At 38.5% G+C, this 18,474-nt stretch overlaps 1 protein-coding gene across 1 annotated transcript in view; it reads left to right on the top strand.

Moving 5' to 3' along the window:
* DLGAP2 (DLG associated protein 2) overlaps positions 1-18,474 on the top strand; it is a gene marked incomplete at its 3' end in the record, with an annotated part of 398,367 nt that overhangs the window by 353,580 nt on the left and 26,313 nt on the right. Inside the window, exon 8 of the mRNA XM_082305420.1 lies at positions 14,107-14,456. Within this exon, the coding sequence (XP_082161546.1) occupies positions 14,107-14,456 (350 nt within the window). The remainder of the gene's footprint in view (positions 1-14,106; positions 14,457-18,474) is intronic.

The raw sequence follows: 18,474 nt of genomic DNA, 5'->3' as shown, positions 1-18,474 counted from the left end.
CAGCCACAAAACTCTCATTTCCAGTAAATAGATTGCATGGTGATGTACCTACAAACCTAAAGGCATGAGAATATGATATTTCATCAAGAAGTTGCACTGTTCCATAGCACAGCTACCCTTGCAGACCCCAAAAGGACTGATTCTCTGGTTGCTATCTGAACACTAATGACAGTAGTTATTTTTGTTTGGTTGGTTTTTTTTTTCCAAAGATATGAGGATACCAAGGGCAGGCAAAAGTTTAAGGCATGGGGCTACTGCATATGGAGCTAGTGGAGTTCAGTGAAGGGTCACTAAGAAGACAAAGGGTCTCAAGCATCTCTCCCATGAGGAAAGGATAACAAGCTGGGACTCTTCAGCCTGGAGAAGAGAAGGCTCGGAGGAGATTTTATAATTGTACATAAATATAAAAATTGGAAAAACACGCTCCTCAGTTCCTAAAAGAAAAACATTTTATGATCAATATATATGTGATTTTCTTTTCTCAAGAATGAGATACTTCATCCAGGTGGCTGCTCGGATCTTCTTAATCCAATGCACTATGGCTAGGAAAACCCAGCCAAATGGGGGAAGACATATGCATGAAGTAACATCTCTACAATTTCTGTTCTCTCTGTAGAAATAAATGCTGAGTCTTAGAGGTTTTTACTGGTATCCATTGCTAAGTAATAGCTAGCAGTGGTATTGACAACAGGTATGTTTAAAACCACAAAACCTTAAGTCCAAATAAGATACAGAAGGCTGTTTTCTCAATTATAATTTGCCTATTGACTTTCTTTAATTACTGTTGGGGCTCCACGGAATTATCTGGCACTCTAATTCTCTGCAGGAAACATACCATATATCTGTGGGAGCACTTGGGGATCCTGAGTTAATACTTTGATGCTATGCCAACTTGTGTGCCTATACTGTGACAATAAATCTTACACTAACAAACGATGAGCCCAGTTCTGCACTTGGATACGCACACATCATTTTCATTGCTCTGGGTATATCTGGGGGGAATAATTAGTCTTTAATTCTTTTAAATATATTGAAGTTCTGCTGCTATGCTGACACTGCTGTTTAATAGTAGCTCCACATGGTGGAAGTGGCCCAGGGAGTCACTGGGATGAAGGTGACACAAGCCCTTTGGTTTGAAGAGTTCAACAGAGGATGGCCAAGGAGCCATTGCAACTGTTCATAAGTCAGGGATTCCCTGAGATGGAGTAAGGCTGTGCTAAATGGGGCTGCCTGGCTGCCTGGCCTCTTCAGGCTGATGAGGCATGAAAACAGTTGGAGCAGTAGCCAGGAGCTTTTCATAATTCTCACTCTCCTTGGTAGAGATGATCTGCAAAGGCAAAGACAAAAAATGAAGTCACTGCCTTCCATCTCTGATTAGTTTAAAAAATGTGTAATGAGTGTTTCTCCCTTACTCCTGCTGTTCTGTGCTTGACATAATTCCTCTGTAACCTACTAGATTTGCCAGACAGCTGGTTCTTTTTTTATTAAAAAGGACACCCATGCTCCCTTTCCTGTCAGAATTTTACTTCAAAGCTGTTCTGTGGGATCAGTTTTCACAGTTTTCTCAGCTTCATTTTCTGTATCATATTATAAGGAAAAAAAAAAAGAATTTATAAGAAAGAAATAAAATCATGCAAGGAAGGTGATTCACTGCTCGGGTGTTTGAAGCCTTCCTGACATGACAGAAGCTAACAGTGGCAGAGGTAAATCTCAGCCCAGCTATTTAGCTTGAGGTTGCCCGAGGGTTTTGTTCTCAGGTGGGTCTGTGCAGCTGTGGGAAGCTCGCAGGGCGGGTGAGCCTGGAAGCACCAGTTCATAGTGCTTCCTCATGCTTGTAGTGAAAAAGAAGGCAGGATCCCTCTCCTGCCAGTGCTTCTCCTTCTGTGTTCCTCAGTGAATGAAAAAAAAAACTCTAAGGAGCCTTCTCAGAAGCTCTGCATGTATTCAGTCCTGGTTTTTGTTGAAGGCATATATGTCAGGAGCCATAATGATGACATGTGCACTGGAACTACCGTGCTTGCTGTGCTGGGCATAGACACAACATTTTGATTGTGTTCTGACACTAATTTTTACTGGCTCACATGTAATATTTCATCCATCAGGGCCTCAGCCCATGTTAATGTAACTAAGCATAACTCTTGAAGTTGACCCAGTTTTGCTTGCTGACAAACTGGCCCTTACCTTTGTTATGCTTTCAGTACAACAGGGGTGTGAGCCGTGTTCTGCTCTGGCTCTTTACAATACTTTTTTTTTTTTTTCCAAAAAACTGTTTGTGCAGCCACAGGGGAATTCCTCTCCTGCGGGTCCTAGCAAAGGCACAGGGGCCAATAGAGGGTACGTGTGAAGAAAGAGAGCGGCACTTCAAAATAACAATAAACTCCTTTACGGCAGGTCAGGTCTCGCTTCCATAGGGACCCTTCCACTTCTAGAATGTACATTGGATAGTAAAGCTCTTTCCAAAAATGTATTATCAGGCATTTAGGGAGACAAGTTCAGGTGCTTTCGCTACTGTTCTGCCTCATGGCGAGGACATTTTGATTAATGCTCGCCACTTACAAATGTACTTTTCCTAAGGGACATTATTTTTAACTTGCAAAATTGCCTTTTCCAGGAGAATAGAGTGCCAGTGGGCAGCTGCCACCCAAATTCTTGCCAATAACAGAGGCATCTGAAGGTAGAGGCAAAGCAAGTTCTTCATTATTTAAATAAAGTTGCATATATGTTTGAGTGGAGAGGCACAGAAGTAAGAGGAAAACTTTTATAGTTTTACTCCCAGCAAATTCTCTGTTTTGTTAATATAAAAAACCTCTTGGGATGCTTTCACATCTCTGCCATGCTCTCAGCAACTCCCATCCTCTATTTTCACTTCTCTGAAACGGAGTTTCATCAAGATGAGCTTGTACTTAAGTCTCCATTTCTGTGTCAGGAATTTTATTCAGACTCAGATCTACCCTAGAAGGGCAATTGGTAAACCTGATACTTAAAACATTACTTGAAAGACGTTTTCCAGAGGATCAGAGAAAAAGATACTAAAATTGGTGACAGTCCTAGGGCATAGCCAGACAGAATTAGCCTTTGGCCAAACAGGTTAGTTGAATGATATGGGATTTGCCTCCAGATCAAGTCATCTAAACATAGATGCATTCATGCAAACTAGTTGTCTAAGTTCCCATGACAATAAATTCAAATTGAGTTCAAAGATAATTGGCTGGTACCATTTGAGACATCCACATGGGACCTACAAGACAATTGCATCCTCCTGGGCAAGCTGCTGTAGGCTAGGCAGAAGGGCCTAGGACCTCTAAAAAGGTATTAGATACCTACGTTTAGGTGAGTTTGACTCAGACTGAATACAGTGTATGGATCCTATTGCGCACCAACAGAGAGTCAACGAACCTCTACCTACACTGACATGTCTTACACTTACCTAACAGCACCCCGATACTTACCAAAAAACTCCGTACTCACTGTAAGGCCAAGGTTTAGTCTCAGTATATAGTCCTTTAAAATGTACACACAGGAAACCACAAATATCAGAGCAATCCAAGCAGCTCATCACTACTCCCCAGGGGCAACTAGAGTACATCCAAACAGGTTTAGGGAAGATACTGAGGAGTCTGAAGTGAGTAAGCTATCACTTCACTTTCTGAGACTGGGAACAAGAATATCAAGGGCATATCAATGAGTCATGATTTTTATATGCATTTCTTTTTTGTTGTATTAAATACAAATGAACCTTTTGGGATAGTTCTGTGTCCAGAAAAATACATATATTTCCACTCTTTGTCTCCTTCCCCCAATTGAAAAAAACATAAAATTTCAGTCATAAAAATTCATCTCACCTAATACATATATCTAAAATGTAGCTGTCAAAGGCAGTCACATTAATGTCCTTTTATAGTCAATGAAATGTGATTTATCTCCTCTAGGATTGGTATCTGTTATGAAAGAAGTTGTCCTCTGGACGTCCCTATTTCTCTCTGTTGCCTATAAAAATAGTCTACAATGATGGCACAGTATAGCTAGCTAACTTTTATAAATCTGAGGTAAAAGTCAGGCCTATTCAAATTACATTATAGGATGAAACTAAAGATTAAATCTTCATCCCCGTGAAAACAAGGATAACTGAGAGAGCCGTGCTCTGACTTGCAGGGTTGAGAGCTCACACCCAGCAGCATCATTTGCTGCACCGAAATACAGGGCTGGCAGCCTGCAAGTAGTTTTCTGGGCACTGGTTTTAACACTGATACTGACTCCTTCTTCATCTTGGATAAAATGATTTCTTGATTTGACTATTGCCTGTATTGTTACCAATCTCAAAAGTACACTCTGAGATTGTGTCCAGACTTGTAGCTCTCTGTGATTAAAAGAATGATTTAAAGGTATTAAATTATCTTTCATTAAAATATTTTGCAATCATTTAAATTCTTTGATGTAGGACCGTTATCATAATACACTGCTAAAATTATTCCATTGTGCAACACTTCCTTAAGATTAATGAGCAAACTTTTTCTCATCCTATTTAGTTTGGAATTCCTTACTGTAAGTTAAAGCAAATCACAAGCTGCACATAGTTACTGTAAGAATGAGAATAGAAAATATACAAACAAAACCAATGATAAGCCTACATAATATGTCTGTAAGTGGTTTTAGGAGGCTGATGGAAATAATTTGACTTGAGTAATAAGGGTATGTGGGAGGTCAAGAAGAGATTTGGTTTTTTTTTTTAAGTACAAAATTACAGCAATATTGGTTTGATTCTACTGAAAAAATGTTTTCAAATTTTCTATTTTATTTCAATGTGAAAAGAATAGCCCAGTAAGAGTGACTCTTAGCTTTTGGAGCACTTTTTTCTCTTTGTCTCTTACTGTTTTGATGATGTGACAAATGCAATCCGTATTCCTGAAAAACTGCACATATATTGTGTAAATGAAATAGAGGATAGTTAAAGGTACATTTTTCCTTCCTGCAACTGAAGAACTGAGATGGTGTTTTTTAATGCAACTTCAGTATTTTAGAGGCACATAGGAACTGTTTAGAAGAGCAAAACAGCTGTCAGCACTTTGCCTTGCCATCTACAGGATGCTGGTTAGGCTATAATTTCTCGCTAATTAACTGATCTAAAATAGAACCCTTTGTAACTAGTCCATCAGCAATCCATGAGGTTTGTGTTGCCCACATCTCTCTTAACTTTGGCAAAGGCTTACAGTTTCTGATCTTGATGTCTTGTTTGATTTGCATTTCTGTTTTGAGACTAACATTAATTACACTGTCAAAACAGATTTTATCGTTTACGTAACATGGGCTGCCTACAGACCTAAGTTTCCTCAATATCGAGGTAACAACTTACGCACTGAATGACTTGATTACAGTAATTCCTCTTATACTGTTCTCCTCCTTAGAGAATGTAGTGTGTACTTAGACTCCAGCTTTTTCCAAATTTAGTGGTCACATTTCCACTTAATTGTTAGTTTCCTGTACAAAATCAGATAGATGTACAGAACTTAAGCCTAACAGAATCTACTCTGAATATTGAGTCTAACCTGATGCACACACAAAGTTAAAAAAAAAAAAAAAAAAAAAAAAAAAAACAACTCATGCAGTAATTTTTCCTTACCCCAGTAAATTCTGATTGAGGTTATGTGTCATGCTAATGATTTCAATCTTTTTTCATAAGTGCTATATAGATACTGTTTAGCAGAGAGATGTCAAAAACAGATGCTGCTTAAAAAATAGCATTTTATATGGGATTCATATGACAGCAGTGTCCCAGTGACATGCTATTTTGAAAAACTCTTTAAAAAAGTCATATATAAGAAGCACAAATCTTGCCTATGTCAATAATATGTTATGATAATGGTCTAGATCCTGAGTTTGCATGAATTGGTCTGATTCCACTGACTTCAGTATCAACAACTTCAGTGGGATTAACAGCATGGTCTAGTCCTGTGCGTAAAACTGTGCAATCAATTTAAAAACTACAGAAATACAGAAGGTTTGCTTTTCATACCTCTGTGGAGCTACAAAGGGACCTTGGGCCAAGCTATTACTAGCTGCTATATAGTAGCTTCAGCAGAAGGGATCAAAGAGCAGGAAATTAAGATTCAGTCATTAATGCAGGTAAATTCCATGCAGGCTTGCTTTAACAGCCAGCTCACAGGGGGTGTGGAGCAGCGGAGATGAAGTTCCCACCTTTCCAATAAACACAGGTAACGGAAGACAGGAGAGGTTATGTCCCAGTGCATACCAGAGTCCTACCAGTGCTGTCACACGGACAGCTTTTGGCTGGAGCTTATCTCACCCCTTTAAGCATTTCAAAATTAAATGTCCTGATCTGAGCTGGTTGTCCTTGATTCTCTTTACGGTTGACGGAGAAAAGTAGGCATCTGCATAGGATGATTCATTTCCTGGTGAAATAAGCATCTAAGATGGGTGAGAATTGCCCCCAGAATTGCTTTTTTTTCCTTCCAGTAATTCTAAAAGAGATCAGACAACTAACTTAGACTTGGATGACTGTTTTTTAAGTGACTAATGTGAGGTGAGATGGATTGCCATGTATAGTTCTCAAATACTGTCTTGAAGTTATGATATAATTCATTGTTACTAAAAGACCTTACTTAAAAAACTGGCACAGGATAAATGCAGCATTTTGCCCCCATGGACTATGGCAACATAAGACCATGAATTATCATCTGACTTTAGGTTGTAACAAATATCCAGGTTTACCTAAACATAATATATGTAAAATTACCCATCAGGAAAAAAGGTTAGGAAGTTATAGATACCTACCACCCAGACAATGATTTGGGTTATATAGTTTAAATAAAATGCATATAAACTATGCTGATAAAACTCATCTGTGTGTAAGCAGTCTTTCCAAGAAAATATCTCACAAAAATATCCCTGTGAATATATCACTGTTTCTTAATCTGGAAAGCAAGAAACAGCGTTCTTTTCATGGACACCCAAGCTCAAAAAGACTCTCTACTGAGAAACTACCTGGTCCCTTTACTGGCTAGGATTCATTGTGGGGTGCTGAATGAGAAAAGGGAAGAAGCAGGAAGATAGATAGGTTAATAACCAAAGTATCTCTCTGATTATGTTTGAGGGAAATCTATCCAAGATTCGATTAAAAGAACGAACTTAATTTAAAACAAAATTATCTCTTGAATTTCAAGCACAGTATGACATTGGTAAGTTTTAATGACTGTTTTTGCAAGGTTTGAATATCCTTACAGTTCAAAAAAATGCTCTCATTACCTTACAAATGGAGAAACTCTTGAACATGGAAAGCCCTCAGAAATGACAGGATCTTTCACTAGCAGAGCAGCAAGCAAAGGTGTGGACCTATCCAGGGAGCAGCAAAGAAAAGGGCTGGAGGAGCCGGGTCTGTATGAGAATGTGACGTGTCTTCCTCACCTGCCCCACACTCACATACAGCCGATGTTTCAACTTAAGTGCAAAGTGCGTGTGTTTGAGAAGTACTTTGAAAGACTTGCATTTACATTCAGTTAGCACTGCCTAGGGTCAGGTGATGGAGCAAAACATTTTCTTCTGTGCAGAGCCTGAGCACATACTGCTCCAGCATTGAAAAGAGAAGGTAGACCCCGAATCACTGGTGTAGGTCTTTGAGGTAGCAACTGCTGGCACACATCAAAAATGGCAGACTTGGATCCAAACAGACTAATTTACCTTAACCTTTTGCCCTCATTCTAGCTGATCACTTCTTCTTAATTAGGTAGCCAGAGGCTACACATGTCAAAACTAAGCATTTCTAAATCATCTTGTTATGACTGAACTTTAAAGGTATTACTGATCCAAGGAGGAAATCCCTTTCTAACATTTCAGAATATGACTTTAGAAACAGCCAGATTTGCTTTCTAAAAATTAAACTGGCCTGTTTGACACTACAGTCTCCTTTTAATTATGTTTGGCATTGGACATCAGTGTATAACAGAAGTTGACAAGAGGCATACATAAAAAGATGTGTCCCAACATTCTCTCTTCTAAATAGGGACTTGTATTCTTATTTTTGACGTCCATGGCTTGGTAGAAAAATCATCAAAGAGTTCATTCTTTTTGCGGGAAATAAACTCTTTTTGTGGCTGAGATTTTTTTTCTCAAAAGTCCCCTTTGATTTCTTACTGTTCATCGTTCTTTGTTTCGAGAAGTAACACTTATGCATCCATATGGACATTTTTATTTTGAGAGTAGCTCAGAGGTCCTGATGACCATGATGGAGCACAGTGAAGAGATTTCAGAGGATTTCAAGGACAGCCATGTTAGCTGGGACCGTAAAAACCTTTGGCTAGAACAGTATTCATGGAGGTCAGAAGACTATACTGATAACTGAGTACTCTTTTCATACAGGATTAGATTTAATTGTGGCCTTTCATTATGAGAAGGTCTCTTTTTCCTCTTCTGAAATGCTTTCAGGGTTAGCATTCACCTTCTCTGTGCAAAGCAGAAGATCTAGCGTCAGCCTGGGAGTCTGTACCGTGTTTCTCTCGGTGCTGTGGTTCCTCAGAGAAGCCCTGTCTGCCTGCAGCAACATACCCCTGGGAGCTCTGCCTCCAGGGCAGCTCCACGCTCCCTGCAGAGTAATTATCCTCCTTCTGAATAAACCTCCTTACAAAACAGAAAATCCAGTTTACTCCTGCCATGTGTCATAAGGGACAACCGTTTCCCTTAATTGATGGTGCTTTCATGTAAATTCATCATCCAGTTAACTTTGTGATCTCAGCCTAAATAATGTTATTTTGACTAAGTGCTTAGTGGTTATATTGATTTGTAAAAACCCCTCAGGTGACTCTATCTTGCAAATGGACCAACAGCAGTGATTTATTAAAAGGCTGCCTTTTGAAAGGTGTTCTGAATGTCACCTACGGCCACTGACATTTCATCAAATATATCACCTCTCTCCTTCTGCCTTTTGTCTGTGAATCTCTATGGATAACCTGAAGTTATATCTAAATTGAATTATTTTAGTCATTTTATTTCTAGTACGAACTGTGTTGGCACTGAAACATGGGCAGAGCAACTGACTTATTTCTATGGCTGTAGCAACAGTAACCTTAAGCAAGTTTAGTCAAATGCACTGTAGATAAAGAGGGGTATCAATTAAATAAAAAAAATCCTGTTACTTACGAATTATCAGGAAACTTTCCTTGGATTTCTATTGTATGTGTCCAAACCGTCAAATTGCCGGTTCTCCAGTGCTGGGATTGTCTTCTCAGTTACTCTGCAGTATTGCCATAATGCCTGATACTCTGGTTCTGACCAGTGCTTTCCGGCTGGGATCACAAAGCACATAAGAGAAATTAATGCGGTTTACAGAACAGGTCACTTGTAGCCATCTCTGTGCCAAATTCAGCACTGATAGGCAATCTTGTATATGTGAGGGTCATCGTGCAGTTAAGGTATCAAATGTAAGTCATGCGCTAGGAGAAGATAACTGGAGCTGGCATAAATGGGCACTGCAGTCTTCACATAAAGGCAATGATCCTTACAAAAACAAATTGATGTCTTACACTTTTTCCTGCCTGAGTGACAAATTAATGCATGCTATGCTGCATTGCTACCTGCTCCTTTCTCCTAAACAATTTATACCTGGTTTTCCTCACCATTTAGTCTAGCCCACTATGAAGCAGCACAGAACCATTTTGTTTTCTCTCCATTTCTCCAACAATGTCTTTCCTTAAAGGAAAATCCAGTGGAGCTGATTGCACATGTTTATGTTGAAGCGGGGCAAGTACCTGAACAGTTAATACTTTGATTCAAATGGGACTCTGAAATATCCATTTAGTTTAGAATTAGAACAGTTTTTTATCAATTTTATCATTTTTGGTTAATGATCATAAGCTAACAGATGGAGACAGACTGTATTTTATGAGCTCCAAAAAAATATTTTTCCTGCTTTATTAAAAAAGGAAAAAAATAAATTCAGGTTTGTATATTAAGATAGGCTTTGAATACAACTGGAAGGAAAATTTTAGCTTCTTTTTCATAATTCCTTCTGTGTTTAGTTTAAACATTAAAAAGATATATTTACCTCTTGTGCCATCTACTTTCTTTTTCTTTGCATTTCAGAGCAGCTATAGATTTTACAAATTGATTAACAGCATGGCAGAAGGCTGTTGCTTTTACTTTGCTTGAGCCTCATTGCTCAGCAGCAGGATTGGTGAGAGAAATATCAGGAATGCCTAGCATATGCACACTAAAACTACCCAGAAAACTAAAGAAATCAGAAATCTTTGGTCATCTTCTGTGAGCCACAGAAACAACAGAAGATTATCCAGGGCTGGAGTTTTATATGTCAAAACCTGAAGCATGTCTCTGCTTCTGCTGAAGTCCACAATTTAAATCGGTCTCAAGTCGTACTGCGACAGCTCTGCCCTCCTGGTGCTCTGCTTTTGCAGGCCCCTGTCCTTACGCTGTGTTTCATCCCCGGCCGTTGTGCTGGCTCTGACACCCAGCTTGTCCTGCTGTGACTGAAGACAAGGATCCTCCATCCCAGTCGTCTTTTTCCCAGTTCAGCTTTCAGCACCAGTGCCCTGAATGGAGTTACTCGCACAGTGTCCTTGGCCAGTGCTCAGTACCCCGGAGCTACATTGCCCAGCACCACCCCTCCCTGCAGGGATGGCAAAACCCAACACAGCTCTGGAGTTTGTAGAATGATGGACCAAAAAATGGGGAAGACATGAAGCAGCACTGAGGAGGTTTTATGTGCTTACTTTGAACTAATAACCACTAAGGCCAATAAAATTTGCAAAGTAGCGAATGATGCAAAGCTGACAGAAGCTCCTGTCCATCAGCATAAGAAGGGGATGATAAATGAAAAGGAAGTTCATTTTCTGTTAGGAAAAGGAAATGTTTCTTCCCATATGTAATACGTGGTATGTATGACTGCTAAGGCCAAGAATTGGACATGATAGAAAAAGACATTACTGCTGATAACAGGAACATTCACAGATGTAATGGAAAAAATTTTTGAAAGTGGCATAAAATGTCAGGCTTCAGACCTTAAGCCAGTACTTATTAGAGATCTAAGGCCAAGCATGAACAGTAAAATATGGATTACAGGGTTACCTTTCTCCTTTAACAAGACCCTAATCTATTATGTAGTCATCTCTTAAGTCAGCAACACACATCAAGTTTATCTAAGACAAGTCTTGGTCATCATCTAAGTTATCCCATTTACTTCACCAGAACCACTTGAATGATCAAAGCAAATAGAATTTGGTGGCAAGATTTGCCTCGTAAATTCACGCCTCCATCTTCTTACCTGATTTTGTTACAGTCTCCAATTAGTCCCAGATTTTTGTGGCTCTGAAACTGTTCCAGATATGAACTCATTAACTGTGTAGAGATGGATTTTTTTATTCCCTGCTCAATATTTGATCTCTGTGACTGTAGCTTAGAAATTAATCGGATTTCTTCCTGCCATATTTCACTGTAAATATGTAGCCAGTTTCTCATGAACTTTCAGTCTTTCTCCTGGTTTCTTCTCCTTGTTGAACATCTGTGGGTTTTTTAATTCCTGTTTAGTGCTTATGATCAAATGCTTGCCAGAATACTGCAGTAACTGTAATACTTGGTGGCTTTAAGACATGTCACTCCACCAAAACAATCAGAAATTTGCAGAATAAAATATTTCAATCCTAGGGGAAAAAAAAGAAATAAAAAAGCAAGTGACTGTTTTGATTTTGCCACAAGGAGAATTTTTCTTTTTTAGAAATGTAAATGAAGTTTAAGTTAGCTATGAAGGGTTGCAACAGAAGTTTAACATTTATATTCATTAGACAGAGGAGTGATCTGCTGCCCAAGTAGTAGGGATATACTTGCTTGTGCTGTTTCATTATCACATTTACCATATGTTTCGTTATTCACTGCTATTCTTTTGCATGAAGACAGACAGTAAAACCCAGTAAATTAGTTATAAAAGTGATAACCTGTCTTATGTTATAGGTAAAAATAGCTTCCTGTTCTGGATTTTACTCACCCTATTTCACCCCATGGTCTCTATTTCTAATGTTTCCCAGCACTTTGATCACTTGCGTCTACATTTGCAGGGGGAAGGCGAGGGAGCAGGATTATGGCAGCTCTCTTAGTGGATACATTCCTTAGAGCCACTGCTTGAGCTCATAAGACACTGTCTTGATTTCCAAGCTTTACAGCCTCTCCCTTCTTTTGTGACAGGAGATAAGATTAGTGATAGGACAACAAAACGGCACTTCAAAAAAAGCATACATTCTCAGAATCTGAAGAGCATGTTTTCACGTGTTTCACTCTGTTAGAGCAATTTAGCTCAGAGCAAGACTCTGTAAATCTCTGCCAGAATTGAGCAGCATCAGTAGTAATTCAAAACATGCTTCAAATGAAGGGTCTCACTTCCTAGCTCTCCCCTCGCTCTCCTTTATTTATGATCACCCTTTTATTTATGATTATCAAGAATCAAAATTTAAGAGTAATCTTCTCTAGGCTCACTTTTCCCATAGGCTAGCCTGGGGATACAGGATCAGCAGTCCCAAATTATTAGCAAATTCCTAAACTGGTATTTTCTCTCCAGAGAGCTGCAACATAGCCTCATATCAAAAAGCATGACGGGAGAGGCACTCCTTCTGACTTCTTTGCTCATCCGCCTGTATTTGTACAATGGGAACAGGAACTCTTGTAGAATCCTTTTTGGACGCAAGTAATTCCAACTCCAAGGTTTCCTGAGTCACTGTTGCAATGTCAAGGCATTTAACAACTCCAGAAAAAGGCAAACTTTTTCCTTAAGTCATTCATTATCCTGGTGTCTGCATGTATACATTATGCTATTTCAGTGTTATTGATATGGGGTAACATAATCATTTTCTTTATCATATTCCTGCAATTATACAAGAAATGAACTGGATTTGATTTTCCTGTACAGGAATACGGAAAGCTATATCATGATGCATTTTTGTATCGGTCGCTAATTTTATCAATTATGATTATATGTGCTTTGGGGAAAAAACACTTCCATAACAGAAATGCTTTTATTAGTACCAGAAAATATAGTGGGCTTAGACAATTAGAAAATTCAGCTGTGTGATATTAATGACTAAATATCTATCTCTATGAAATCTCTAAAATTTTGTAAGGAAGCAGTATGGGCACAATTCTGCATCTGTAGAGCTTTCTTGGAGGTTTATTGAGCCTGTTGCTGCAAGACAGAATCTATGTTAAACCAGCCTCAGACCTGCTCTGCTCATCAGACCAGAAGTCTTAGTTCTGCTCATGTATACCCAATTCTCCCAGTGTTTCAGACCCATTTTTATATCTATATTTCCATATTCTCTGCATTTAAGTATATCCCCCTTCAATGTATGTTCTAAGGATTTAAGGCTTACTGCAGGATAACAGATAAAAAGTCACTGCTTTTGGTATTACTTGTAGTTTTTGCTTGTTGTCCAAGTATCTAGTAGCTTTGTATATCTTGTAACATTTTTTGCATGCCTGGAATTTCCTTTTATTAACAGTATTGTGGATATTTTTAAAACACGTGCTTCCTGTGTTAAGTAGCCAATCTTGCCTAATTCCAGCCAGTACACCTGGAAGTATTTTTAAAGGTTAAACTGTGGCATACTGTAAAATAGAAATTTCTGAATAATATTTTGTTCCAGTATATTGATGCTACTTTCTTAATATGCTGTATCAGTACAGAGCCCACAGTTCAGATGATAACAAGAGGAAAAAAAAATCTTCCTTTATTTCTCTTATTAGCTTTAGCCCATGTGGAAACAACCTCCGAAGCCCCAGTGTGTACCTACCCAGCACAAATCTTAACACACACAAATCCTCACTAACTCTTCTTTCGTCTTCACTGTAATCTGGGACTCCAATTTCCACCCCTTGCTTCCTGGTTGAAATAAAATGTTGCTGTGGATACCCATCTGACTCTGAGAGACACTTTCAACTAATAGTGAGGTTCACAAAGAGCGCTATGTTGCACCGACTTCATTTTTAAGTAGCATAATCTTAATGTTAGTGTGATTTCTGTTGTGAAGTTTCCATCAGATTAATCTTGATTTCTCTTTTTTTTTTTTCCCTTTTTTTTTTTTTTTTTAATTCTTTCCATAGCTGTAACTTACACAAGTTACAAAAAAACACCACCACCGGTACCCCCTCGTACCACTTCCAAGCCACTGATCTCAGTCACGGCACAGAGCAGCACAGAATCCACCCAAGACGCGTACCACGACAGCCGGACTCAGAGGATTTCCCCGTGGCCGCAGGACGGGCGAGGGATGTACAACTCCACCGACAGTTTGGACAGTAACAAGGCCATGAATCTCGCCTTGGAAACAGCGGCTGCGCAGCGCCACGCGTCTGAGAGCCAGAGCACCTCGATACGAACCAGTGACAAGGCCATTTTAGTGTCAAAAGCAGAGGAGTTTCTTAAGAGTCGACGTTCCTCTATAGGGATCCAGGTAGCCTATCATTAACATCTGTTCTGTGATGAATTGCTTGCCTTCTTTCTGTAAATAGCATAGAATGAGTCATTCAGCTTCACTGGCTCTAATAATCTAACAAACAACCCCTGGCTGCTTAGCGTTAATTGTAATTCACATCATGGCAATGTGGCTGTGCAGAAAAGTCTTTGGCTAATATGCTGTACCTGGAAGAAAATGAATGAATAAATCTCTAGGGAGGTTACCTGTCATTAACACTTGATAAGAAAATTATACTGCAGAGCTACAGGTGAACAGCATGTTCATCTCCTTCCCTCCATGAATTCACAGTCCTTTTTATAGAATTATGCCAGCTTTAAAATGCTTAACTGCATTTTTTCCATTGTCTTTCTCTTTTGACCTTGGAAAATGTGTAATGCTGCTGCATCTTCAAGTTATTCTACCTAAAAAGAGCCCCCCCCCGACCCTTACTTTTAGTTGTGCTGGGGAGAACGTACCAAGGGAAAGAAATGTGCTGGTGTAGATACAGCATAATTATAAATGGCAAGTAATGCAATAATGTTAATAAGCACAGTCTTTGAGCATTCCTCCATTTGTCCACCAAAAAATGGAATATTTATTTCACCTGACAAAATGTCTGTCAGGCTGTGGAAACCTCAGTTACGTTGTGTTGTTTCAGGTGAATGAAATAAGACGATTCCAAATGCAACTTCTGAACACTATTCCTTCTACTAAATGGAAAGCACTATAGATAGCAATGGTCATTTGGTTAAATCTCTAGGAAATACCAAGTGGTAATAAAAATCAGAAAGTTGAACTTGCAAAGAGTGCAAAGTCCTTTGAGACACAGGAGTAGAGGAAAATTTAGGCTTCTGTTCTGCTGTTACTTAGACACATATATAATTTTAAGTATGTGAATATTCCCTTTTACATCACTAGGTTCTGTGCTTAAAAATCTCTACTTTTTCCCAGATCAATTATAGAGGAAATGCCATGTATTTTGGCATAGTTACAGGTATTGTGGAGACAGCAACATAGGTCTTGAGAAGGCAATAGTCCGTGTAACAAAGCCCAGCAAGTGACTGTTCATCTACTAAGAAGTATATTATTTTCTTTAAAAAGTAGTAATTCCATTCCTATTAATTTCGAAATGCAATCAGAGAAAAGTATTTGGGTTAAGCATGTCACAGCTACTGATTGAACTTCACTGTTTAACATCTTAGCGTGGTATAATTTTGCTGTTCCACAACGTATTAGACTGATGGGAAGGCACAGGCTTTGCCAGCAAGCTGCTTGTCCATTTCTCGACATAAAAGTATTTGCTTCTGCTTCTTTAGATGCAAAAGAGTAGAATGCAATTTAACAGCAATAGTAAAATATTCAGATGGCTACTTTTCAAATATTCTACAAAGTAATTAGTGTATCCTAAATTGTTCAGAGAAGAGGCTTAGCAGATAACAGTGAAAAGCTCAAAGAAGCAGCAAGTAATTTTTGGTACCTTTTAGCCCCTAACCTGAAATTTACTCTTCAGAAAGGAATAGTATCTAGTGTTGCTCTTATCTCTTCTTTACAGCAGCTGTGCACAGTGGTATTTAACAATGTTGGTGTCTTGCTTCAGTCAGTCCTGGTATTTCACCAATTAGTTCTGAAGCTTTGATTACATCACTTGATCCTGTTTCTTACTGCAGGTGATGACCAGTACTTTTCACTGGGCTCTGACCCTTCTTGGTATGTGGTGTGTTTAATAATATGTGCTTATAATCCGCAAAAACATCTGTGCAATGATTTCCATGGAGGCAGCAAATCTTCTGTAGCAATTTGTCATCTGATGCTTGGCCCATAATACTGGTCCTCAGGTGCACACACGGAAAAAGGCAAATATTGTTTGCAACAGCAGGTCTTAGAAGGATGAGCTGCTTGTTATCTTTTGAGAAGTACAAACTGCTTGGTTGTACCATTTGGCATTAGATAAGGTTAAAATTGCAAAATTACCCTCAACACAGTATCCTGAGAGCACATTTTAGTTGTTTGGGGTTTTTTCTGCAGTAAGTTTCAAACATTACATTAGTGTGAAAAATATATTTCTGCAGCATTTCTAAGCAGCAAATGCATTTTGTTGTATTTCTGTTGCTAGGTTTGTAAGGAATAAAAACACAGGGTAGAATACTCTTATTGCAAACTACACCATAAATAGTAATTTATGCCCCCAAAATACAGTTGAAGTATTTAATTTCTTTTAGACTTCTGCATCAAAGCACCTTAGAAAAGGATGTTTTTTATTTGCATATTTCCTTGATTGCCTAAATGACTTGTTTTCTCATTAGCATGCCATGCCAGGGTAATGCATTGAATTTGCATTTATTTGCATTAATTAATTTGCTATCAGGATGGTTAATTTGTGCATTTTTTAATGTTTCATTTCTTTAACACATTGGTGTGAGAATGTTTGCCAACGGAGCTTCATACAGGAGCAGAGAGGCACAAAGATAAAGAATGACCAGCGATGCCTCTGCATGTGGAACTGCTATGGACCCAGCCTAGGACTCCCATGTCTTTGGTATCTATGATTTGTGTAGTGTACATGTAACGAACAGAACTCCTTTTAAAAAGTCCTGGCATACTAGGCATGCCATAGGGGTGGTATTCACACGCACAGGGAGCCCAAGCTCCTAGGTGTGCATTGGACTTACCATGAAGATCAGTAGGACAGAGAACAACACAGATATGATAACCCATCTCACGGTATGTTACCCCTATCCCAGATGGGAATTTTGACCAAAAAAAGCTTCAGAAACAAAGCTTTTCCAGAAAATAGCTTCTTTTTTTTTTTTTTTTTTTCACTGCCATATTTAAATCAAGAGGAATATTGTCAGACGTGTCAGAAGGCACTGGAAAAAAAGGTTGATTCCTAAATTCAAACGAATTCAAAAATACTGATTCTGGGATTCAAAATTTAGTCAGCATTCTTAAGAATATATATATAGAACAAAGAATAAAACTCTAGTAATACTAGTAGCTATAGCCTTCGTATCTGTCTTGTATCATGACAGCAGAAGACTAATCAAAGTATTTGAATTAAAATGGAGGGTAGAGATTGTCTAGAGTAAAATAACCACTAAGTCAAGAACAAGGTTATTGCTAATATATTTTCAGGGATTTTCCTTGCTCTTTTGCACACCCTGGTATATATGATAATGATTAACATTCAAAAACTGCTCTAGTTATAAACCATTTCATATTAAAAGCATTTGGATTGTAAAATACATGAGAAAACATGTCAAGAAATTACTTCTTATTTATTTCAAGTATTTCAAAACATGCAGTCCTTTGTTTCTTCTCTATTTAAAAGACATAAAGGCTTCTCCAAATGAACAGAAACCCTGGAAGTAGATGAGATGGAAACAAACGTTGTAAGTGTGGAGGCTGATTCATGATGATATTTTTGGAGACGAGCACTAATTGTAGCGTAGAGAATGGACTCTGTCATCTTCATTTATCACCAGGAGATCACACTTCAAATATCTAGGGTTTTTTTTAATCTCCAGAATCTTCATTAAACAAATCGTTCTTATAAATCAAAAGCTGTATTCAGGAGGATTAGTGCAATAACTCGCCTGCCTAATTTCTTGTGTCAAAAGGGGATCTTCTGCATAATATTTCTATATATATTTAATGAAATTATTAACATCATACGGTAAAAACTTTGTTCAAGAAACTCTGCAGTCTCAAACTGGAATTTCCCTTTAAGGCAAAGCATTTTGTACCCACATAGCATACTTACTTGGATGAGCATCTACATTTTCTTTGTACTGTTTAGGTTATACCATCCTTGTTAGTGCTCTACTTCAGTGTACACATAGCAATCAAAAGAAACATTTGCATTGATTACACTGGCCTTTGGATCACAAATGATCCAAAGTTTTAGAGGTAAGCATTGTTCATTCTGCTCCTAAAATCACTGTCAGACTGTGCTTTTGTGAGAGAAGTGCATGAAGTCCTTGGCCTGCAGAAGTCAGTGAAAGTTTTGATAACACCT

The sequence above is a fragment of the Platalea leucorodia genome, assembly GCF_965183815.1.
Source record: "Platalea leucorodia genome assembly, chromosome: 3".
NCBI lineage: Eukaryota > Metazoa > Chordata > Aves > Pelecaniformes > Threskiornithidae > Platalea > Platalea leucorodia.
This window is presented reverse-complemented; position numbering and strand designations above follow the sequence as displayed.